Below are 25833 nucleotides of genomic sequence, written 5' to 3' on the forward strand. Positions count from 1 at the left end.
AGCAGCCAGCATAATTAAGGACCCCACATGCCTTGGACATTCTCTCTTCCACCACCTTCCGTCGGGAAAAAGATACAAAAGTCTGAGGTCACGTACCAGCCGACTCGAGAACAACTTCTTCTCTGCTGTCATCAGACTTTTGAATGGACCTATCTTGCACTAAGTTGACCTTTCTCTTCACCCTAGTTATGACTGTAACACTACATTCTGCACTCTCTCGTCTCCTTCTCTATGAATGGTATGCTTTGTCTGTATAGCGCGCAAGAAACAATACTTTTCACTGTATACTAATACATATGGCAATAATAAATCAAAATCAAATGCAACTCTAAACCACAGTTAGGTCATGCACAAATGAACGCTGATCCCCTCTGACACAAAGTAGTGGAAATCTTGACCCCTGCCCCTTCCAATAGGATGTGGAAACTGAGCCATCAGCAATTTTGAGAACTGAGATTCATTTTTGTTGTCGGTTATCGGATCCAATGTGGATAAAAGTTTCTTCAGAAGGAACTCTTCAAAATGCAGCTAATAAAAATACAACAAATCTTACTCCAACTTATAAATCGAAGAAAGGGTTTAATGAAGAAACATCATTACTCCAAACTTGGGGCCTCGCCCAGGGCCACTCCAAGCTTTCCACTATTCCACATAGTTCCTTATTTATAGTGAGTCAGCTGACTTTTACATCACTCTATAATTGGTTTACTGGGTCAGCTGACCCTTGTTCCCATTGGTCACATTACATTCAATACTAAGTTGTCACCGGTTACATTCTAACAAAAAGGAGCCATGTCTTGATCAAATGCTGAGATGCCATAAGGGGGAGAATGGTCTCCCCTTGTCCCCATTAAAGAAAGCTTTTCATTTTGTGCTCAACAAGCTGGGTGATGTGATATGTGTCACTTTGTGGCCAATTCCAAGGCAAAGTTCCAGATGCGTTGCCTAGGCTTTCTGCGTTGGGTCCACACTCTGATGTACGCCCCTGCTGCCCCAATCTGCTCCTTAATTTCTCCCGAGCCAGACTGGTGACCTCCCCTTGAGTACAAAATAAAAACAGAAAATGCTGCAACTGCTCAGCAAATCCGGCAATAGCAACTGTTGATGACCTTCTACTTGAGTTGGAAGAAGTTAGAGGTTTTAAACCAGTACAGAGGTGGCGAAGCGGAAGAAGTAAACAAAAGTGAAGATTTGTAATTGGATAGAAGGCAGGAATGATTAAATTGTGAAAGGGAAGGTGGAGCAAGGCGATGGCGAAACAAAAGATGGGTATGGAAGAGGTGTAAATGGAGTTTGAAAGATTGAGATGCTGTTTTATTTTAAAGCTTACTTTTTGAGTTCTTAGAACAGTGTAGGTGGCCAAAGTAAGTGAGATCAGATGGGAGTGGAGGCTCTTTCGATTAGACAGTTTACAGCCTCCCAGACTTGACGCTGGGTTCAACAATTTCTTGTCGTAGCCACTACTGCAATTTATTTTGATGTGGAGATGCCGGCGTTGGACTGCAGTAGGCACAGTAAGAAGTCAGGTGATGAAGGAGCAGCACTCAGAAAGCTCGTGCTACAAAATAAACCCGTTGGACTTTAACCTGGTGTTGTGAGACTTCTTACTGTGCAATTTACTTTGGATGGCAACACTCTATGATTCTGCTGTTGCTTTTTTCACCATCTCCAGACCCAACCTTTTGCTTTTATCTACTTGTCCCATTTACCATCTTGTTATCTCACTCCTTTTGTCATTTAATCCCATTAGTCGGTAAATCTAAATATTTTAACAGGGTAAAATTTGCACACATTAAGTGTAGAAAATCTTTCAGAGTAATGTTCGGATCAGCCACTTTTTCCTTTTCTCGCCTTGTAAGCCACGCAACTATGGAAATTTTGTTCAGGGATGTGGGCACCGTTGGCTGGGTCAACATTTCATGCCTATCCCTAATTTCAGAGGAGTCAACCAGATTGCTGTGGGTCTGGAGTGACATGTAGGCCAGACCAGGTAAGGGTGGCAGATTTCCCATTCGTGAACCAGATGAGTTTTTACCACAATTGACAATGGTTTCCTGATCATCATTAGACTTTTAATTCCAGATTTCTATTGAATTCAAATTTCACCATTTGGTGTGGTGGAATTCGAACCTGGGTCCCCAAAACATTACTCTGGGTCTCTGGATTGCTGGTATAGTGACAATACCACCTCCCCTAAATGGATGTACAATGAATTATTCTACAAAAATGTCTAATTCCCAAGTCTGAGATTATATAAATAATCATGTTTGTATTAAAATAACCATATAGAACAACTCACATTTACTTGCATTTATACAGCACCTTTATCACCGTGAAATACCTTGGCTTGTTTATTGTGGAAACAGAATCCATATCAGTTGGTCAAATCAAAACCAAGACTCAGAGATTTTCTTTGTTGAGAGAGTTTACTGACTTGGTTCAGTCTCATAGCTCTCCTCCCACGCCCAGTGTCCCAGCTGTCCCCTATTTATATGTACCCAGTTAAACAAATGCCCTTCAACCGTGTCTCCTAACAAATTTTGGACGAACATTGATACCAAGCCATGTAAGGAGGTATTAGGACTGGTGACCAAATGCTTCGTCAACAGGTAGGATTTAAGGAGCATCTTAAAAGGAGGAGGGAGAGAGATTTGCATTCCATAGCTTGGGGCTCAGGCAGCTGAAAAGCACACCCCCTAATGGTGGGAGTGATGAAATCAGGGATGTGCAAGAGACTGGATCAGGAACATGAGGATTGGAGGAGGTTACAAAGGTATGGAGGGTATGGACGATGGAGGGCATTGAGCACAACAGATGAGAATTTTAAAATACATTGCTACCTTCAATCAGGGAGAGGCAATGGCCCAGTGGTATTATCGCTAGATTATTAATCCAGAAACTCAGCTAATGATCTGGGGACTCGGGTTCGAATCCCACCACGGCAGATGGTGGAATTTGAATTCAATTAAAAAGTATCTGGAATTCAGAATCTACTGATGACCATGCAACCATTGTCTGAAAAACCCACATGGTTCACTAATGTCCTTTTAGGAAAGGAAATCTGCCATCCTTTCCTGGTTTGGCCTACATGTGACTCCAGAGCCACAGCATGTGGTTGACTCTCAACTGCCCTCCAGGGGCAACTAAGGATAGGCAATAAATGCTGGCCAGCCCAGCACTTATCCCCACGGATTACTTTTTTAAAAAAAATTATTTTAGGGTCCTTCATTGCTTCATCTAATTGCCACTGGGAGACCTGTTTTCTATCCAAGGTCAGATGTAAACGTTGAACAGAGATAATCCTGTCGGACTCTGCCACACGTTGCCATGGAACTCCGCTTAGCAACACTGCTGTGTTTGTGGAAGATGGAATGATTCCAAGGTGCCTGAACTGTCAGAGGTTCAGACCACAAAACTACTCATTGAAAAACACCCAGCTGCTGTTTTTCTTTTCAGGTAACTGATTTCGGAAGGATAGAGAGGGATCGGTCCCTCGTCAGAAACCAGTAAGATTTACATTCTGGTAGCACCTCCGGGGCACCTATATTTCTGCTTCAGGCTGCAAATAATTTGCCTGAAAATCCTTCTCTGCTGCAAATTTTCCCTCCCCAACTATTCCCTGAACACAGTTCTATGGGTACTTGGTCCTCGCCCAACCTAGCCATGTAGGTAGGGAAGTGATATTTAGCAGTGAAGGAACATAGGCAGATAGGATCCCATTGCTCAGTTCTTCCTAAAATCTTTGTCCACTGGGACCCCATTTCAAGGCTTTGAAATTTTCATGATGCCTCAGAAAGGCTTGTGAGAGCAGGTGGGGGAAAGAGAGACCCATGAACGCGAGAGGTGGGCTAGTGGGGAGCAGATGAGAGACCTGTACTTGCCTTTTTTAGTGGAGAATGAATTGGGCCACAAGTGTCAGCCATTCAGGACACACCCACCAATTAAAACAACATGGAGGATTTAAAGGGGCTGTGCAGCTGTTAACATTCAGGCAGGGTTCCATGGCAGCCATTGCTGTTGCAGAGCTTGTGACCCCAGAATCACATCTTGCAACCCCAGTTTGGGAAGCCCTGGCATTTGATATGGGTCACGATGTGGAGATGCCGGTGTTGGACTGGGGTAAACACAGTAAGAAGTCTCACAACACCAGGTTAAAGTCCTTTACCTGGTGTTGTGAGACTTCTTACTTAATTTGATATGGAGTCATGAGAATAGAGCAGTGAAGGCTTGGTCATTGAAAATGTTCAAGGCTGAGTTAGATAGATTTTTGGTTAACAAGGGGGTTGAGGCTTATGCGGGGCAGACAGGAAAGTGAAAGTGAGACCACGATCAGATCATCCATGAATGGCCGAGCAGGCTCAAGGGGCCGAATGGCCTACTCCTGCTCCTACTACTTGTGTTTTTGCATTTGGCCCAACCAGTCCATGCCAGCGTTTTACTCCCTTTTTTCCTCATCTCCATCTACCACCGTAACTCTTTTCTTTCATATGCTTGTCTGGCCTCCCCGAAACAGATCTGCCCACGCAAAAATTGAGGGGGGGGGGGGGAGGGAGCGAGAGAGAGGAGAGAATACGTTTTTTTTTGTTTCTCCCTTCCTCAATCCTTCTCAGGCCAAAACCTGAGTTTGCCAACTTCTGCAAAGCCTCTGTGAGTACTGCTCTGGAGATGGTAGATTTGATTTGATTTATTGTCACATGTATTAGTATACAGTGAAAAGTATTGTTTCTTGCGCGCTGTACAGACAAAACATACAATTCATAGAGACTGAAAAGAGAGAGTGCAGAATGTAGTGTTATAATCATAGCTAGGGTGTAGAGAAAGACCAACTTAGTGTGAGGTAGGTCCGTTCAAAAGTCTGAGGGCAGCAGGGAAGAAGCTGTTCTTTGAGTCGGACAGCAACCAGGGATCACATTGGGCTTGACTTTCTACCCCTGGCCACACTTGAATTGTCTGGTGATAGTCTGGGTGAGCGCGTGAAGAATGGCCACTGGAAGTGAAGCTGTTGCCTGGGTTACGGGGCTCCATTGCGAGCTGGTGCTTTCAGGGGAAGATGAGGACATATCAGTGGGGGACAGAATTGTTTTCCATTCCAGAAGGATGAGGACTTCAAAGCTGGTTTATTTTTACAAAAAGGGCACTGTGCTCCTTTCAGCCCTGCTGTTTGAAGTCTTTAAATAGTGTGGATTTTGTGTGTGTGTGTGTGTGTATATTTATTTTTCCAACTCTTTTTAAGCTTCTATTTTAAGTTCTCGCTGTTTGAACATTTTAAAAATAGTATTATTGAACAGTTAGTGGTGAGGGCCCCTGGCTAGTTTCTCATTCTGACCACTGCACTGGCCGGTTTAATGATTAGCCAAATTTTCTTCACAATCTTTTGAAGTGCAGTTGGTCTTGCTTGTTGCAGTGACTGGAGGGAAAGATGTATTGGCTTTTGTGGCGAGGAGGTGGTTAGGTTTCGACTGCATGGCTTCGGTTGGTTTAACTCCTTGGTGCAACCTCGCACTCCATTGTCTCTGTGATGCATACTGGCCAAATCCCTTTTTTTTTTGTCCTCATGCCTTAACGAGTCTCTCCAAACTCCGCAGCTCACACTTGCTGATGCCAAGCTGTTTCTCCCTCTTTTGGACCCCACCTCCCATCTCCAGAAACCCACCCAAACCTCAGTGTGAATTTTTTTAAACAATGGCTGTACATAATTTTTTTTCTATAGACAGAAGAAATCTGTTTGAAAGCAGCAAAGAGCACAGTGGGTTGTTGGGCATAGATTCCTACAGCACAGAAAGAGACCCTTTGGCCCATCATGTCTCTGCCGGCCATCAAGCTCCTTCAAAAAGCAATTAGAAATCAGGAACGAAAGCTGAACATGTTTATATATCATTCCTGTCCATTACTTTAATAGAGGTATGAATCCCATTTATTCCAATGCATCTCTGTTAATGTATTGACGAAGATTGTACTTCTCCAGAGCCTGTTCGGGTACGCTGAGGGAGAATTTAGCATGGCCAATGCACCTAACCAGCACATAAAGAACAAAGAAAATTACAGCACAGGAACAGGCCCTTCGGCCCTCCAAGCCTGCCCCCGACCATGCTGCCTGACTGAACTAAAACCCCCCACCCTTTCTGGGGACCAGATCCCTCCATTCCCACCCCATTCATGCATTTGCCAACGCGCCCTTTAAAAGTCAGAACATCTTTCAGACTGTGGGAGGAAACCGGAGCACCCGGAGGAAACCCACGCAGACACGGGGAGAAAGTGCAGACTCCACACACAGTGTGATCCAAGCCGGGAATCGAACCCAGGCCCCTGTGGCGCTGTGAGGCAGCAGTGCTAACCACTATGATTTCCGATCATACATGCATTTCGAGTTATGTTCCCAGTAGAAGAACTGGGCACTGAAGTTGAACAGTTTTCTCACAACTTTTGATTTTTAAAGTGTCTCAGACCCTTCTTGAAGAAATTACGCTGAAGGGACAGCAAGAAAGGTGCCATTCAGCCCAAATATTTTATGCAGGTGTTTATGCTCCTTCTGCCAGTCTACGTCATCTCGCCCTATCTTTCTATTTCTTTCTCCCTCGCGGGTTTAACCAGCTCCCCTTTGCGAAAACACACACTGAACGTGACTCCATGTGTCTTATCGAAATTAGGGTTGCTGAGAGTAACAATCGGCTCCCATGTTCCAGGAAATGCATCCAGGTAAGGTGTTTCAAAGAACTCGTGATGTTTTCTAGTTGACGGAGAAACTTGCATTGCCAAAAAATAACCTGGCATTTGGCATTCACACCCTGCAGTAATTTTCGAATCCTCTAGTTGCAAACCGTACATTGGTGTAAAGTGAAAACTAAAAATATGACATCTTTGGGATTGGCATCAGCTGTTGTCTTCATGCATTCTTATTTTCAAAATGCTCATTCCATGTACCGTAATGTAAATTCAGTAGAATGGAGTGCTTTTTACCCAGCACCCATAGCGACAGAGAAACCATCCTATCGTTTTGGACACAGCCATGCAAGCGGCACGGTAGCACAGTGGTTAGCACTGCTGCTTCACAGCTCCAGGGACCTGGGTTCGATTCCCGGCTTGGGTCACTGTCTGTGTGGAGTTTGCACATTCTCCTCGTGTCTGCATGGGTTTCCTCCGGGTGCTCCAGTTTCCTCCCACAGTCCAAAGATGTGCGGGTTAGGTTGATTGGTCATGCTAAAATTGCCCCTTAGTGTCCTGGGATGCGTAGGTTAGAGGGATTAGTGGGTAAATATGTAGGGATATGGCGATAGGGCCTGGGTGGGATTGTGGCCGGTGCAGACTCGATGGGCCGAATGGCCTCTTTCTGTACTGTAGGGTTTCTATGATTTCTAAGCATTCTATTCCAGGGATAAAAGTGCAAGTTTTTCTTTAAAAGGTACTTTGTGCATTAATAGCGATCTGCAGTTTCAGAGAACCTCTGATATAACTGATATGATGTACAAGTCTCACAACACCAGGTTAAAGTCCAACGGGTTTATTTGGTAGTACGAGCTTTCAGAGCGCTGCTCCTTCATCAGGTGAGTGCAGGATTTGTTACAGCACTGTTTGCTTCATCACCTGATGAAGGAGCTGCGCTCCGAAAGCTCGTGCTACCAAATAAACCTGTTGGACTTTAACCTGGTGTTGTGAGACTACTTACTGTGCCAACCCCAGCCCAACGCCGCATCTCCACATCATGATATGATGTACAAGTTACTCGAGTGTCTCAATAAATGTATTTTTTGGAAATGTCCACTTGTACAGGTTTCAGTACTTCAGGTTTTCTTGCTTACTGCAACGTTGCTGAAATGTCTGGGGTTCCTGCAGCGCCAGTTCTAACGTGCTTATTTCTCACTGCAGTTACAGTCTGACTTTTTGTTTTCCCTACCCCGAGGACAGTAGTACAGAACTGGTTTACAGCTCCAGGATTTTTCTTCTTTTTGTAGGTGCTTTTATCAAATTAATTCATACAATGTTGGTGTCACTGGCTAGGCCAGCGTTTATTGCCGATCCCTAATTGCCCTTGAGGAGGTGGTGGTGGTGAGCTGCCCTCTTGAACCACCGCAATCCATGTGGTGTAGGTACACCCACATTGCTGTTAGAGAAGGAGTTCCAGGATTTTGACCCAGCGATAGTGAAGGATATATTTCCAAGTCAGGATGGTGAGTGACTTGGAGGGGAACCTCCAGGTGGTGGTCTTTGTATTCTTTCTGACTTGGTGTGTCTGATGTTGAACCCCTTGAAATGTCTTCGTGCTTATGGGAAGTGCTATGCAGATGCAAATGATTTGTTGTAATAAGCACCGTTTTGTGTGTTGCTGTGTGCACGAACTGTTCCAATTTTCAACAAGTCTCTAAAGAGACGATCTTTGTATTATCCGATTCCATCGCAACGCATGAAAAGGAATAGGTCATCTTGTGTCTGTTGCACTGTTCAGTAAGATCATGGTTAGTCAGTGAACTGATTCCATTGGCTAGATTTTCCAGCCCCTCTTGCTTGCAGTATCTTCCAGTCCTGTCAAAGTCGTCCCCCACCCCTGCCATGGCTTCCCCGGTGGCGGGACGGGTGAGCCATACAAAATGGCGCATACACACTCGGCAGGACTGGAAGATCCCGTCGGCGGCTAATGGCGAACCGTCTCGGCCATTGGAAAACCTGCTGCCGGTGGTGGTGGGGGGTCGTAATTCCAGCTGGGTAGTTGGGGGGGGGGCGTAATTCCAGCTTGTTTCTCTGCTGTATATCTCTTAATGCCTTTGGATAATAAAGACCTACCAATCTCCGTTTTAAAATTATCAGTTGATCTGGAATCCATTATTATTGGCAGAAGATGGTTCCAAACTTCTGCTCGTTTGTGTGCACACACATTCTCTCCCCCCCCCCCCCCCCCCCCCCAGTTCCAGTAACGGGGTAGATTGGGGGGAAAGTATTCCTATCTGATTGGAATTTGTTTGCAGGACACGTGCATCATTGTAAAGGAGGTGCCTATTAATAGCATTCATCAGCATCAATGTTTAGTCTTTTGTTTCCCAGATCTTGGGAGGTATGTGGGTTGAGCCCAAACCAACTGGTTTGTGCCTGCCTGTTTGTGCAGAGAAAGGTTGGATGGGCAATGTCTGTTTGTGCATTTACCAATGAAACTCCCTGTCTGCTCTTGCCATCCATTCTGGATTGAATTGCCACTTTGGGACAGGATCAGGGAGGTTCATTAGTGGTGGGGACTGTGGCACCAGTTTGCGAGATTTGCTTTCCAGATTATTTAATACAAATTTCGCAAAAGATGTTCACCACTGCAGTTGCCACATCACAAGACACACAGGAATGGTGGAATTTATTGTTTTAGAAACAGTCTTTAGGTGTCCACTTTTTAACATTTTGAGAGAGCTCCGAAGTCCAAAAACAAGCATGTCGGATCCAAAACCGGATGGGTGGTGACTCAAGTGTTTAATGGTTGGAATGAGCCAGATATGTGTGTATTGGATTAATTGGATTAATTCTGGCTCCTCAAACAGATGGGCTGAGTTATATGCTGCTGTTAAAATAGGGAACAAAGGAATGTCATGTGAACAAGTTATGGTATTGTGTAGTAATTTCTAATCTCTCTGCTTTCAGCAGAGTTGTGTGTGCGCCTGACATTGTTCTAATAGCGGCAACTTGACACGAAACACGGATCTGAGAGCAGAGGAAAGCAGAATCATTGCATTTCTCTCCCCTTTCTCCTGTGGTCTTGTCTTCTGTCTCCTATATATCCCAGTGCGGCACGGTGGCACAGTGGTTAGCACTGCTGCCCCTCAGCGCCAGGCACCCGGGTTTGATTCCTGGCTTGGGTCACTCTCTGTGCGGAGTCTGCACGTTCTCCCCGTGTCTGCGTGGGTTTCCACCAGTTGCTCCGGTTTCCTCTCTCAGTCCAAAAGACATGCTGGTTAGGTATATTGGCCGTGCTAAATTCTCCCTCTGTGTACTGGGCTTAACAACACCAGGTTAAAGTCCAACAGGTTTATTTGGTAGCAAAAGCCACACAAGCTTTCGGAGCTGCAAGCCCCTCCACTCACCTGAAGAAGGGGCTTGGAGCTCCGAAAGCTTGTGTGGCTTTTGCTACCAAATAAACCTGTTGGACTTTAACCTGGTGTTGTTAAACTTCTTACTGTGTTTACCCCAGTCCAACGCCGGCATCTCCACATCATGACTCGAACAGGTGCCAGAGTGTGGCGACTAGGGGATTTTCATAGTAACTTCATTGCAGTGTTAATGTAAGCCTACTTGTGACACCAAGAAATAAACGTTCATTCCCTTCCTCTTGCGTTCTTTCTCCTCTTCTCCTGGTTCTTGTCCCTTGTCACTTACACTGTTTCTCCTCGTCTGCTTGGTGGTTCTCTCTCTCTCTCCTTTTTTATTTATTCATTCATGGGATGTGGGCATCATTGGCTCGGTCAGCATTTATTGCTCATCGCTTGCTTGTCCTTGAGATGGTAGTGATGAACCGCCTTTTTGAACCGCTACAGTCGATTGTGGTGTGGGCACACCCATGGTGATGTTAGGAAGAGAGTTGCCGGGTTTTGACCCAGTGACGGTGAAGAAACGGCGATTTGGTTTCAAGGCAGGATGGTGTATATGGCTTGATGGAGAATTGTTCTCTATTAGTCGTCTTAGCTTTTATTTTGCACCCACTCCCTCCTTGTGTTCGCTTTCTCTCTCCCTCTCTCTCTCTCTCATTCCTCTCTCATCTTCTTCCTTCTTCCTCTTTTCCTTTACACATCCCGCAGTTTCCTCTCTTTCTCCTCCCTTGTGTTGCTTTATTTTTCTCTTTCTTCTTCCCAGCTCCGTCTCTATTTTTTTTCTTATCTCTGAGCCAGTTTGAGTGTGAGAATTGCATCTGGTTTCTGCTGCTAACCTGCTTGGAAACGCTATGGGCATGAGTGTAACTCCAACCTGGGTTTTTGATTCCTTTTGGTGGGGGGGGGTGGCTCAGTGATTAGCACTGCTGCCTCGCAGCATCAGGGACCGGGGGTTCGATTCGTGGCTTGGGTCACTATCTGTCCAGAGTTTGCACGTTCTCCCTGTGCCTGCGTGGGTTTCCTCCGGGTGTTCCAGTTTCCTCCCACAGTCTGAAAGACGTGCTGGTTAGGTGGAATAGCAATGGAAAATTCTCCCTCCATGTACCCGAAGAGGTGCCGGAGTGTGGCGACTAGGGGATTTTCACAGTAACTTCATTGCAGTGTTAATGTAAGCCTACTTGTGACGATAATGAATAAACTTATAAATTGAAGTAGCTGCCAACCAACCTCTGTTGTGAAAGAGTGTGGGTGTGTGGGCACAGAGGGCATAGAATCATGCAGCACAGGGGGAGGCCATGATTGAATCATGGCTGATATGATCCTCATCCCCTTTCTCTTGCCTTCACCCTGTAACCCTTGATCCCCTGATTGATCAAGAACCTATCTATCTCTGTCTTAAAGACACTCAATTACCTGATCTCCACAGCCCTTTGTGGTAATGAGTTTCACAGATTCACCACCCTCTGGCTGAAGAAATTCATCCTCATCTCAGTTTTAAAGGAGCGTCCCTTCACTCTGACGTTGTACCCTCGAGGTCTAGTCTCTCCCGCTAGTGGAAACATCCTCTCCACGTCCACTCTATCTAGGCCTCTCAGTATTCTGCAAGTTTCAATTAGAAACCCCCCCCTCGTCCTTCTCAATGTCCAATAGTTCCAGGCTTTCCCTGTAGCCCTGCAAATCTTTCCTTTTTTTAAGTATTATTGTGCTTGGCTGCCTTGCGTTTCCTGGTTGAATGGCACATTGTCATTTAATGTCCAGGCTTGCAGCTGGAGGATGTCTGTCTGGGAATGGAAATCTAAACTGCATAATCCCAACGCTCAGCCAGTGCCTTCACGCTGAAACGGGGGCTGGTGGGGTGGGAGAGTGAAGGAAAAGTAACACACAGCCTGGCACAAAAACCCAAAAGGTGAACTAGGGCTAAATGAAAACACGGTGATTAAATTAAGATTACAAGAGTGAGTTTTGGTGCAACTTAATGAGGCTTGAAATTTATTTAAAAGAGCATTCTCCTCTAGGTTTTCCATTTCTTTTTTTTAAAAATTAACTCGGTCGAAAAATGTTTTGAGCTCTGACCCACATCTTGCAGAAGTGGTGCAGATCCCAGTGCTCAGAAGAGCCTTGTAATTAGGCAACATTTTAGAACGAGCTTTGACTGTTGTTATGATGTGCAACAGCTTGCCCGATCATGGTCAATCAGCACGCACTGATTCTCTCTCAGTTGTATTTGCTTGAATAAACGGTGGCATAGTGGTTAGTGCTGCTGGATCTTGGGTTTATGTCACACTATCTGTAACCCCCCACGACTTGCCTGGGCTTGCAAAATCTCACTAACTGTCCTGGCTGGAGACAATACACATCTCTTTAACTTGTGCTTGGCCCTCTCTCCATTCACATTGTCTGTACCTTTAAGACCTGATTACCTGTAAAGACTCGCATTCCAACCATTGTCTTGTAAATTGAGTTTGTGTCTGTATATGCCCTGTTTGTGAACACAAATCCTCACTCGCCTGATGAAGGAGCAGCGCTCCAAAAGCTTATGCTGCCAAATAAACTTGTTGAACTTTAACCTGGTGTTGAGACTTTTTATTGTGCTTACCCCAGTCCAACGCCGGCATCTCCACATCATGGCCTCTCAGCGCCAGGGACCCAAGTTCGATTCCTGGCTTGGGTCATTGTCTTTGTGGAGTTTGCACATTCTCTCTGTGTCTGTGTGGATTTCCTCCCACAGTCCAAAAATGTGCAGGTTAGGTTGATTGGCCATGCTAATTTGACCCTTAGTGTCGGGGGACTAGCTAGGGTAAATGCATGAGGTTATGGGGATAGGGCCTGGGTGGGATTGTGGTTGGTGCAGACTCGATGGGCTGAATGGCCGCCTTCTGCAGTGTAGGATTCTATGAACCCTGGTCTGTACCACGTCCTTGTTGACAGAGTGGCTACTTGTGTTGTGTTTGTAGAATTCTGTGTTACAGCACAGGAAACGGCCATTTGGCCCTTTGGGCTTGTGCCATCCGTGGGTCGAACACTCGTGTCTAATTCAGAGGTCAATGGGTTTAAGATTCATTCCACAGATTTCAGTATAATAATCTAGGCTGCCACGATCTCGTGTAGCGCTGAGGGAGTGCCACAGTGCCTTAGATGCCATCTTTCAGATACAGCATTAAACTGAGGCCCTATCTGTCCCTGAAATGGACATAACAATCCCATGGCTATTGTTGAACAAGCGCAAAGGAGTTCTCCCCAGTGGCCAGACTAACATTTATTCCCCCCAACTAATACCCAAGATAGACTATCTGGTCTATATTGCATGCTTTTTATGAGAGCTTGCTGTTGGCTGCTGCATTTACTATATTACATCAATAACGACACTTCAAAAGTGCTTCATCACCTGTACAGTGCTTTGGGATGTCCTGAAGTTGTGAACAGGTGTTGTAGAAATGCAACTCTCTATCTATTGGGGTTGTGTTCGTAACCTGTCGAGGTGTTGTTTCCTCGAGTGCTGTCCAGTGCCTCGTCTGAGTGACGGTGAATGTCGCCAGGCTCTTTAACCATACATCTCTAAAATACACCAGAGGGTGCAGAGATCAAAAGCATCGTTGGCTTGAGACAAATTGAATGACAGGTTCATACTATGTTGGACAACCCAATTCCTGTCCTCACTCATGTCCACGTGTAGGCCCTTCTGTGGAGAGGATGCGGAACATGATCAGGAGCTGGTAGGTTAACCAGTTCGTCCTGTTATTAACTGAGCACCAGTGAGACCGGTAACTTGGCTTTCATCCCAGGTTAGAGATCTGGTTAGATGGGCAGCATGGTGGCTCAGTGGTTAGCACCGCTGTCTCACAGTGCCAGGGACCCAAGTTCAATTCCGGCCTTGGGTGGCTGTCTGCGTGGAGTTTGCACGTTCTCCCCTTGTCAGCGTGGGTTTCCTCCGGGTGCTCCGGTTTCCTCCCACAGTCCAAAGATGTGCGGGTTAGGTTGATTGGCCATGCTAAATTGTCCGTTAGTGTCAGGGGGATTAGCAAGGTAAATGTGTGGGGTTAAAGGGATAGGGCCTGGGTAGGATTGTTGTTGGTGCAGGCTTAATGGGCCAAATGACCTCCTTCTGCACTGTAGGGATTCTAAGATATGACCTATGATCGAGATCAGTTAACTCAGCACATGCCTAGGATTGACTCTGGGATCTTCCTCATCTGTTTGGCTCAGTGTTACGTTACCAGACAAATGCACAGATCTTGTATTTGGTTGTTACCCCTGTTACTAAGGCACAATATGTTTACTGGCTTATCTATGAGTAAAACTTGCTGTGACTCAGAATAATTGCATCTGCCTCATCTAAGAAGGCTGATTGAGCCTTGGCTGTGATCCTAGTTTGTGCATTCTGATTTAATGCCATGTGATCACAACAGGAATTATGCTTCAAGTTTCAGGGTTGCTGGCTGAGCATGTCGCATTGAGTCATTGCAGTGCAAAAGGAGGCCATTAGGCCCAACAATTCCATGTTCTCTCTCCGTGACGTCATGTCTTCCTAGCTCTCACATCCTGAAGATACTGTGATATAATCGGAGATTCCTTACAGTTTCCCACACACATACAGTCCTGGTGTGGACTGTATGGGGACTTGCTACTCTCCGCTATTGTGTAGATGCAACCTAAATTAACCAAGTGAAGGACGCTTGTGCTAATTCTTCCCCATCAACCCAGAATAGCTCTATCATTCTTGGAAGCTCGGCATGTGGCAAGGGTAAAATTGCTTAGAACATAAGAACTAGGAGCAGGAGTAGGCCATCTGGCCCCTTGAGACTGCTCTGCCATTCAATAAGATCATGGCTGAACTTTTTGTGGACTCAGCTCCACTTACCCGCCCGCTCATCATAACCCTTAATTCCTTTACTGATCAAAAATTACCTTAACACTGCAATGAAGTTACTGTGAAAATCCCCTAGTCGCCACACTCCGGCGCCTGTTCGGGTACACTGAAGGAGAATTTAGCATGGCCAATGCACCTAACCAGCACATCTCTTGGACTGTGGGAGGAAATATGAGCACCCTGAGGAAATCCATGCAGACACGGGGAAGAACGTGAAGACTCCACACAGACAGTGACCCGAGGCCGGGAATCGAACCCGGGTTCCTGGCGCTGTGAGGCAGCAGTACTTGCCACCGTGCCACCCTATGTTCCTTGGTTGCTGGAACTCTGGGCTTGTTTACATTATAAATGTGTAGCCAGCGGATGGGAGACCTGTGGAATTGCTTTTGGCAGCATTCCTGCATTTAGACATGACTTGAGACTGGTGTGATGCAGGGTTGATGAAGGACCATCCAGACTTGAAACATTGGCTCTATTCTTTCTCCACAGATGCTGTCAGACCTGCTGAGATTTTCCAGCATTTTTTGTTTTTGCTTGAGGCAAATAGCATTGATACTTTTTAAGGGGAAGCTAGATAAGTATAAGAAGGAGAAAGGAATCAAAGGATATTCTGATAGGGTGAGGTGAGTTTAGGGAGGCTCATTTAGATATGGGCATTTAAGCACTTGAACAAGGAGGTGGTGGCATAGTGATATTATCACTAGACTAGCAATCTAGAGACCCAGGGTAATGCTCTGGGGACCCGGATTCAAATCCCACCATGGCGGATGGTGAAATTTGAATTCAATAAAAAATCTGGAATTAAAAGTCTAATGATGACCATGAATCCATTGTCAACTGTTGTAAAAACCCATCTGGTTCACTAATGTCCTTTAGGGAAGGAAATCTGCCATCCTCACCTGGTCTGGCCTACATGTGACTCCAGAGCCACAGCAATGTGGTTGATACTTACCTACCCTCTGAAATGGCCCAGCAAGCCACTTGGTCCAAGGGCAATTAGGGATGGGCAATAAATTTTTTTAAAGTGGAATATAAATTGCTTATCGCCTAGAAGTGTTCTACGTGGGTTTTGAGTCCACAACATAAAACTGGCCAATTGAAACTATTTTTGGTGGACTTCAAAAGGAATTCATTAGCTCTTAAAGGTAAGTTCCGAGAATGTGATGGAGCACATTTTTCTTCATGTGATAATCTCCCCCAGAGGCTGCAAGGGGTGGGAAATGGAGATTACTCCCTTTGGTGACATTACAGATGTTGGACTGAGTCACAACGTGGCAGAAGCTTCACTCTCTGTCTAACTCTTGTTGTGCCTGACTTTAGTTCGGATGCTGCCTTAAATGGCAAGTGTTCCCCTCCCAGGAACAAAGTTCATTTGCCTCGATGAGCACAGAACTCCCAAACAAAAAGTGAGACACAAAGAAATGATGTATGCCTGTAACATTCCAAAGTACTTTGTAATTTGCATTCTGTCTCTTTTAAAACAACATTAATTGACTGGTATTTTTCTGACTCAGTCTTGGGCAAATCCCATCATTATTGTTATCTAAAGATTATTTGTGTGGATGGTAAAATTAGATGCATCTTAAGATGTGTTTTTATTCTTTTCATGGGACGTGAAGGCAACATTTGTTGCCGTTTCCTAATTGGCTTTGAGAAGGTGGTGATGAGCCACCTTCTTGGAGCTCTGCAATCTCATCTGCTGTAGATAGCGATAGGCAGCATGGCTTTGTGAAAGCGAGGTTGTGTCTCACAAGCTTGATTGAGTTCTTTGACGAAGTGACAAAAAAATTGACCAGGTTTGGGCAGTGGATGTTGTATACATGGACTTCAGTGAAGCCTTTGATAAAGTTCCTCATGGCAGGCTGATACAGAAGGTGACGTCGTATAGGATCTGAGGCGAATTGGTAAGATGGATACAAAACTGGTTTGGGCATAGAAAGCAAAGAGTAGCAGTGGAAAGGAACTTTTCTAACTGGAGGCCTGTGACAAGCGGTGTTCCACAAGGATCAGTGCTGGGGCCTCTGTGGTTTGTAATATATATAAATGATTTGCAGGAAAATGTGGGTGGTCTGATTTGCAGATGATTGGGGGAGTAGCGGAGAGTGAGGAGGATTGTCAGAGGATACAGCAGGATATAAATCGGCTGGAGACCTGGGCCGAAAGATGGCAGATGGAATGTAACCCGGACAAATGTGAGGTGATGCGATTTGGAAGGTCTACTGCAGAAGGAAAGTAAATAGTAAATGGTAGGGTCCTTAGGAATATTAACGTAGGGAGCGATCTTGGTGTGCAGATCCACAGTTCCCTGAAGGTGGCAACTCAGGTGGACAAGGCGGTCAAGAAGGCATATGGCATGCTGGCCTTCATCGGTTGGGGTGTTGAGTATAGGAATTGGAAAATCATGTTGCAGCTGTATAAGACTTTGGTTAGGCTGCATTTGGAGTATTGTGTACAATTCTGGTTGCCACACTACCAGAAGGATGTTGATGCATTGGAAAGGGTGCAGAAGAGATTTACCAGGATGTTGCCTGGATGATATGGACTATGAAAAAATGTTGAATGAACTTGGATTGTTTTCACTGGAGCGTCGGAGGATTTTGGGGGGGGGGGGGGGGACCTGATAAAGGTTTACAAGATTACGGGAAGGTCAATTACTCGGGGACATAGGTTGAAAGTGAGAGGGGAAAGCCTGGAACTCACTGCCGGAGAAGGTGGTGGAAGCAGATTCTATAACAACATTCAGGTGGCATCTGGATAGATACATGAACAGGCAGGGAATAGAGGGATATGGACCACGTAGAGGCAAGAAAATATTAGATTAGAGAGGCATCTATGTCGGCGCAGACTTGGTGGGCCGAAGGGCCTGTTCATGTGCTGTACTGTTCTTTGTTTTAGATATGCCACAGTGCTGTAAGTGAGTATTTTGCTGTTGAACCCGAGTTCTGACTGACTTGTAATTCTCTCCTGGTAGGTCTCTTGATGGACGGCTCCAAGTATCCCATCGGAAAGGCCTGCCCCATGTCATCTACTGTCGCCTCTGGCGTTGGCCCGATCTTCACAGTCACCATGAGCTTCGAGCCATGGAAATGTGTGAATTTGCCTTTCACATGAAGAAGGACGAGGTCTGCGTGAATCCGTACCACTACCAAAGAGTGGAGACACCGGGTAAGTCTACTGCGATGGAAGCAGACTGTTCAACCCAACAGGCCCACATTGGTCTCTGTTTCATATGAGCCTCCTCTAAACCCCAATTCACCCAAACCTATCAGAATATCCTTCTCTTTTAAACTTACCTACCTTTCCCTTAAATGTATCAATGCTGTTTGCCAACCTCATCAATTTCTTGTGGTAGCGAGTTCCACATTCACTGCCTGAGGAATGAAGTTCCTTCTGAAATCCCCATTGGATGTATCAGTGACCATCTGACATTTATCACCTCGAGTTTTAGTCTACCCTATTAGTGGAAATGCCTTCTCTACATCTATCCGATTGAACCCTTTCCTAATTTTTAAAGGCCACCCCTTAAAACTCCACTTTTCGAGAGAAAAGAGCTCCTATCTGTTCTCTCTTTCCTGATGGTTATTGACTGACCTCACCTTTTAAATAGCAGTGCGATAGCCAGCCCAAAGATTTTTTTTTTTTAACCGAAAGGAAATTGGTACGATGAATGTAGATAGAGGAGCTTAGACAGCCAGGTGGGAATCAGACAATATGACAGCATACTGTTAACCACAAGCTGTGATAACAAACTGTAGACGTACTGATATATAGAAGAGGTTTACACCAGCTACCTTTGCCTGGGATTGAAGAATGAAGTGGGAAAGAAATAAGGAATTTGAAATCGCCTTCTCATGTCCCTCAAGGTGCCCCAATTGTTTATTTCCAAGTAAAGTTGTTGGTAAATGTGTTAGCCGAGGTGTGCACAAAGTCCTATAAACCACGGAATGAACAGAAATGTGTAAGAAATAGCAGGAGTAGGTCATCTGACCCTTTGAGTCTGCTTGCCATTTTCCTACCTCAACATTTACCTTCCTGCATGATCCCCCATAGCCCCTATTTCCATTAGTGTCCAAAATATTATCAATCCTTCTCTTGAATGTACTCATGAATGTCATTTAATTTATTTTTGAGGGAAGCATGTAGACCAGGACATCTTCGAGAGTTTCCAGCTCTTGCAAATAGCACAGTGCTAAACAAACATATAGCCTCTGTTTAACCTCTCATTTAATAGGACGGTACTTCAGGTGATGCACCACTCTAATTATCATCCCTCCGTATCTTGGAGTGGGCGGCACGGTCACAGCGCTAGGGACCTGGATTCAATTCCCGGCTTGGATCTCTGTCATGTGGAGTTTGTCTGTGTGGAGTTTGCACGTTCTCCCCATGTCTGCATGGGCTTCCTCCGGGTGCTCCGGTTTCCTCCCATAGTCCGAAAGACGTGCTGATTAGGTGCATTGGCCATGCTAAATTCTCCCTCAGTGTACCCGAACAGGCGCCGGAATGTGGCGACTAGGGGATTTTCACAGTAACTGCATTGCAGTGTCAATGTAAGCCTACTTGTGACACTAACAAATAAATAAAATTAAACCAAAATAGTATGACTCAAGGCGAGAACTTGCTAAACTGACACCCATTTGGTACAGGAAGTCCCAAGTTGAGATAGGAAAGGACACAACTTTGAAGTGGCCTTGCATAAAAAGAAAACCGAGTTATTTCTATTCTTTGTGTGTGTGTGTTTTCTTTACAGTTTTACCTCCTGTTCTTGTGCCAAGACACACAGAGGTGCCCTCTGAATTTCCACCCCTGGATGACTATACACATTCTATCCCAGAGAACACAAACTTCCCAGCAGGCATCGAACCACAGAGCAACTATATACCAGGTACTAAATGGTGCTTAGCGGAACATTCTGGGAAATTACATTTCCTGTTATTTGCGACGTTAGAAATGCAAATTATTCCATTGGCAGGCAGAGTGTAATACAGAGGAAAGTAACTGGTTTCATCTTGGAGCAAAATTTGCAAGAACTTTACCACGGTATGCTGTCAGATTGTGGCACATCCTTGTCAAGAGCAGTTTTGTGTACTTGCACTGGATAATTTGAATGGAATTTAATGTCTTTAGCGGAATTCCACCTCTTGCCATCACAGATTGGCAAAGGAACATAGTTGTTATGGGGGACTAGTTTTAGGTGAGTCATGGAACTAGTGCTAAAAGAGGTGCAATGTGCCAGACACATTTCTTATTTCTGAAACTGGGCGTTGTGTTTCAATTATGAGGTACAACTGCAATTGAAGAGAGAGTTTGCTGATAAATGGCACTCGCCATTACTTCAGCGAGTAAATCCAGAGCGAAAACTGCATGGTGATAATATAGTTCCACATTTTCTGATAATGATGATTCTTTCCTTACACTCTGTTTTTGTTTTAACCAGCATTCACTGTTGACTTGACTGCAATGAAAGTTGCATTTGCAAATTGGTGTCTCTGTGCAAATTCATGCTGGTTGGAAGTTGATTCTGCTGCTGTATGGGTAATCACGGTGACCATTCAGTGCCCAAGGTCTCCGGTTCAGTTCCTGGCCTCTGCTCACTGATCTGGTCTCTGCTCAAGCAACAGTTAAAGTTCTGCAGTTGGGTTTGGGGCTGTTGATGTAAGAAGAAGAGAATAGAAATAGTCAGGCTTTGCTGTTCCTGGTCACAGTCCCACAATGCCGAGACATTCGCTGTCCAGGTTTGTCCATGAGAAATGGCTGGACAGTGACCATTCTAAGAAGTCTAACAACACCAGGTTAAAGTCCAACAGGTTTATTTGGTAGCAAAAGCCACTAGCTTTCGGAGCACTTGTTGCTCCATCGTCAGGTGAGTGGGATTTCAGTTCACAAACGGCAAATAAAGACACAAACTCAATTTACAAAATAATGGTTGGAATGCGAGTCTTTACAGGTAATCAAGTCTCAAAGGTACAGACAATGTGAGTGGAGAGAGTGTTAAGCACAGGTTGAAGAGATGTGTATTGTCTCTAGACAGGACAGTTAGTGAGATTTTGCAAGCCCAGGCAAGTCATGGGGGTTACAGATAGTGTGACATGAACCCAAGATCCCGGTTGAGGCAGTCCTCGTGTGCGGAACTTGGCTATCAGTCTCTGCTCAGCGACTCTGCGCTGTCATGTGTCGTGAAGGCCCTTTGGAGAACGCTTACCCGAAGATCAGAGGCCGAATGCCCGTGACCGCTGAAGTGTTCCCCAACAGGAGAACAGTGACCACGACACCACACAACCCTGCCACAGCAACCTCTGCAAGACATGCAGGATCATCGACACGGATGCCATCCACCAGGTACACGGTACATACTCTTGTAACTCGGCCAACGTTGTCTACCTGATACGCTGCAGGAAAGGATGTCCCGAGGCATGGTACATTGGGGAGACCATGCAGACGCTACGACAGCGGATGAATGAACACCGCTCGACAATCACCAGGCAAGAGTGTTCTCTTCCTGTTGGGGAACACTTCAGCGGTCACGGGCATTCGGCCTCTGATCTTCAGGTAAGCGTTCTCCAAGGCGGCCTTCACGACACACAACAGGGCAGAGTTGCTGAGCAGAGACTGATAGCCAAGTTCCGCACACATGAGGACGGCTTCAACCGGGGATCTTGGGTTCATGTTACACTATCTCTAACCCCCATGACTTGCCTGGGCTTGCAAAATCTCACTAACTGTCCTGTCGGGAGACTATACACATCTCTTTAACCTGTGCTTAACGCTCTCTCCACTCACATTGTCTGTACCGTTGAGACTTGATTACCTGTAAAGACTTGCATTCCAACCATTATTTTGTAAATTGAGTTTGTGTCTTTATGTGCCCTGTTTGTGAATGGAACTCACACTCACCTGACGAAGGAGCAGCAAGCGCTCCGAAAGCTAGTGGCTTTTGCTACCAAATAAACCTGTTGGACTTTAACCTGGTGTTGTGAGACTTCTTACTGTGTTTACCCCAGTCCAACGCCGGCATCTCCACATCAGTGACCATTCTCCATGGACCTGAAGCTCACTAAGAGCCAATATCTGTGTCAGAGGCTGCAAATGGACTAAACTGATTGCCTTATTGTGCAAGGTGGACTGTACAGACTGGGTACAAAACCAGCAACTCTATAGTTTGAACAATTAAAGACTACAATTCTCTTTAATAATACATTGAAAGAGCAGCTTGTCCCAATTTACACACGTCTTCCTGGGCGGCACGGTGGCACAATGGTTAACTGCTGCTTCACATTGCCAGGGATCCAGGTTCAATTCCGGCCATGGTTGACTGTGTGGAATCATAGAATCCCTACACTGCAGAAGGAGGCCATTGAGTCTGTACCGACCACAATTCCACCCAGGCCCTATTCCCGTAACCCCACATATTTAGTGACTGTGATACATCTTTTGCCTTCCATTTCCCAGGTTTTTGACCGTCCCCCCAACCTCAGAAGAGCTAAATGGTTATTTTCAAGTGGACCAAGATTTGTTCTTCGAAGGACCCCCACCTGAAAAGATTTACCTGTTTATCTCTTCCAGCTGGCGATCTCTCCACATTTTTGATTTGCCTTAAATCCTCAGCATTCACATTGTGTTTTTTAAATCCGGGTTCAGCTCAACAACAGCAAATAGCACTCACGGGTCATCATTATCATGCAGTTAGCAGTCACTGTACAGAAAGTAGGTGGGTGGAAGAAGGCCTCACTAGATTATGTGCACAGCAGTGTATCCTGTCCAAGGCTGTTGGAATATATTTCTAGCGTGCATAAGACAATTGAGACTATTTATAAGATGGAAGAGAGAGATCCAGAGAATGCCCAGGGCTTGAGAAATCCTTGACCACAATATACCTTTCTTCAAACTAGTGTATCGTGTTTAAAGTTTTTTTTTATGCGTGATGCACAAGACAGATTGTATTTAAGTTTGGATGTGAATAATTAAGACATACATATATGTGGAATATAAAACCAATCAGTTAAGCGTATCATCTGTAAACCAAGGCTGACAATGTAGTTACAGTTTCAGGATGTCATGTGCCTAAGTATAATAGGGTCACGTTGAACTTTGTCATTAGAAATGTGATGTAGCTGGAACTTCTGCTAAAGAGCAGAAACCACTGGTTAGCCATGGCCAAAGTATATTTCTCCAGTGGGAGGACAGATCAATTTGGGAAAGAACTGGACTCCAGTGAAGATTTTGGTGCCCTCCATCATTGACATGGAGTCTGTAAATAAAGCACAAGCTCAAACAAAATTTAGCCCAACCTTGATCTTCAAAATGTGGATCCGAATGCAACATTGATATAGTTACAAATGATGTTTCCTCTTTCTTCTTGGTTAGAGACTCCACCGCCAGGTTATATCAGTGAGGATGGAGAAACCAGCGACCATCAGATGAACCATAGCATGGACACAGGTAATGCGTGCTGAGGCAGTCATGTGTCAAATCTCAAAGGCCCATTTAAGGAGAGGGCAGTTGGTGTGTCACTGACCAGCTCAAGTTAAGAACAGGAGTATTCTAACTAGTGTCTTTGTGGCCATAGTTCATATGCTGTTCGAATTGGAGAAAGTGGAACTGGTGATTTAGTTTGCCGTATTTCTGTCTAGGAATACAGAATTTTGCCTAAGGTATAAGGCAATTTGTGGCAGCAGAGTTGAAGGAGCATTATTTTGCAGCTAACCATTCTTATATGCAAAGTCCAAATGCCCTAGTGTAATCTGCCCCCCCCCCCCCCCCCCCAAAAGCTTTCTCAGGGACGAGGTTGCCAACCTTGGTTCACCATATTCCTGACCTCTCGCCCCTCGCCACCAACCCACCATTGATCACTCAATACATCCATCCTCACCACCTTCCATACCAATCTGAAATGAAGCACTCAATTGGATGGTTTATGTCTATCAGTAAAATAGCTTTCCCCCACAAACGTTTCCATTATTTTTATAACAAATAATAGCATTTAAGGAGTTTTTTTTTTAAAGCATCACAATCTTTTAACATCCCAGCTGGTGGAATTAAAGTTGAATTAATTAAAAATCTATAATCAATAATCATGCCCATGAAAGTTTGTCATGAGAAATCCATGAGTGTCTTTTAGGGAAGGAAATCTGCAGTCTTCACCTAGTCTGGCCTTTGTGACTCCAAACCTGCAGCAACTCTTAACTGCCCTCTGACGTGGCTAAGCAAGCCATTTCAAATCCGTTCAAAGGCAATTAGAGATAGGCGACAAATGCTGACCTTGTCAGTGACAATCACGTCCCATGCAAGAATTAATAAAAAACAGACCTTTTTTTAAAAATTAAAATGTCCAATCCTCTTCCGAGCTGGTGTCATTAAAGGTGTGATGAGTTGAATTGAACTAATTTCTTTATTGCGGAAGCTAAATGATAAGCCATAGTGGAGGCGACCGTTAAGACCAGAAAGTGAGGGTGAGAAATATCAAAAACCTGAGATTACCTAACAAACGTGATAGTGGGAGGTGTGAGGTGGTGACTAAGGTAGCAGACACAAACAATAAAGTTAGTCAACTTATTAGATAATGTGCGTTTGAATTATCTCACTGTTGACATAATCGATTTCATCATTAAATGTTTGAAATATTAGTATAAGGCCTGTAAGTCAAAAGTCTTTTCTGTCAATGTTGATCAAATGAAACATATATTGTAAAGAAATGAATTGCTTCCCAATCTTGATTCTGATTGCCGCTTGGTCTCCTCTTAGGGTCCACAGCTGATTTGTCTCCAAACCCCTTGTCACCCACGCACAGCAACTTGGGTAAGTGTCTCCTGTAAGTGAATAGGCCTCAGGTTCTTCAACTCGGTGTAATGATTGAAGAATGAATTTTTCCCGGTTCTTGGGTAGACTTGGAGAAGTCCAAAGTAGATAATTCAGGACAAGCTTCTTTACCAAGAGAGTGTCAAGAATGTGGAACTTGCAATGCTTAGTTGAGACAAGTAGCATAGATGCATTTAAGGGGAAGCTGGATAAGGTACGTGAGGAAGAAAAGAAGGCTACATTGATTGGGGGTGAGATGAGACGTGGAGCATTAATGCCAGCGCAGACCACTTGTTTTCGTTCTGTATGCTCCGTCAGGCCAATATTGGGTGTAAAATATGGGGTCTGATCTTCATATTCCTTGACTGAGGCAGACATAGGATCATAACACAAAAATAATCACCTGGTTCTTCAAGCATGCACTGTTGTTTCCATAGCTTGGTCAGAGGTAGATTTGAATAAATGCAGCCTGAATAAGTTTATGCTATAGTGTAAATGCACAGAAATTAGAGTGTCTTTAACAAAACACCGTAGTTCCAAGTACAGATACACTGTCTCAAATCTGGTCACCTGAAAGTATGGCTGAAAACTGGGCATCATTTGTTAAGTTGCCAAGTGTGAATTTTAATATTTTTGATTTATTATTGTCACATGTATCAACATACAGTGAAAAGTATTGTTTCTTGCATGCTATACAGACAAAGCATACCGTTCATAGAGAAGGAAACAAGAGAGTGCAGAATGTAGTGTTACAGTCATAGCTAGGATGTAGAGAAAGATCAACTTAATGCAAGGGAAGTCCATTCAACAGTCTGATGGCAGCAGGGAAGAAGCTGTTCTTGAATCGGTTGGTACGTGACCTCAGACTTTTGTATCTTTTTCCTGAAGGAAGAAGGTGGAAGAGAATGTCCGGGGTGCGTGGGATCCTTAATTATGCTGGCTGCTTTGTCGAGGCAGCAGGAAGTCTAGACAGAGACAATGGGTGGGAGGCTGGTTTCAATGAGTAAAATAACTCACTGGCTTGTTTGGCTAGGTGCTGTGTTGGTGTATTACTAGTTAGCAGCTTCATGTGCCTGTCTTTTCTGCACTACGGGTGGCCAGAGTATGTAATTGTATGTA

At 44.8% G+C, this 25833-nt stretch overlaps 1 protein-coding gene across 2 annotated transcripts in view; it reads left to right on the forward strand.

Moving 5' to 3' along the window:
• LOC144511178 (mothers against decapentaplegic homolog 3) overlaps positions 1-25833 on the forward strand; it is a 125824-nt gene that overhangs the window by 67331 nt on the left and 32660 nt on the right. For both annotated transcript variants that reach the window (XR_013500756.1, XM_078241236.1), the window contains exons 2-5: positions 17894-18087; positions 19670-19804; positions 23284-23358; positions 24661-24714. Coding sequence is in view for 1 of the 2 variants with exons in the window: in XM_078241236.1 (XP_078097362.1) it covers positions 17894-18087; positions 19670-19804; positions 23284-23358; positions 24661-24714 (458 nt within the window). In the remaining variant the exon portion in view is untranslated. The remainder of the gene's footprint in view (positions 1-17893; positions 18088-19669; positions 19805-23283; positions 23359-24660; positions 24715-25833) is intronic.

The sequence above is a fragment of the Mustelus asterias genome, chromosome 24 (genome assembly GCF_964213995.1).
Source record: "Mustelus asterias chromosome 24, sMusAst1.hap1.1, whole genome shotgun sequence".
NCBI classification, from domain to species: Eukaryota; Metazoa; Chordata; class Chondrichthyes; order Carcharhiniformes; family Triakidae; genus Mustelus; species Mustelus asterias.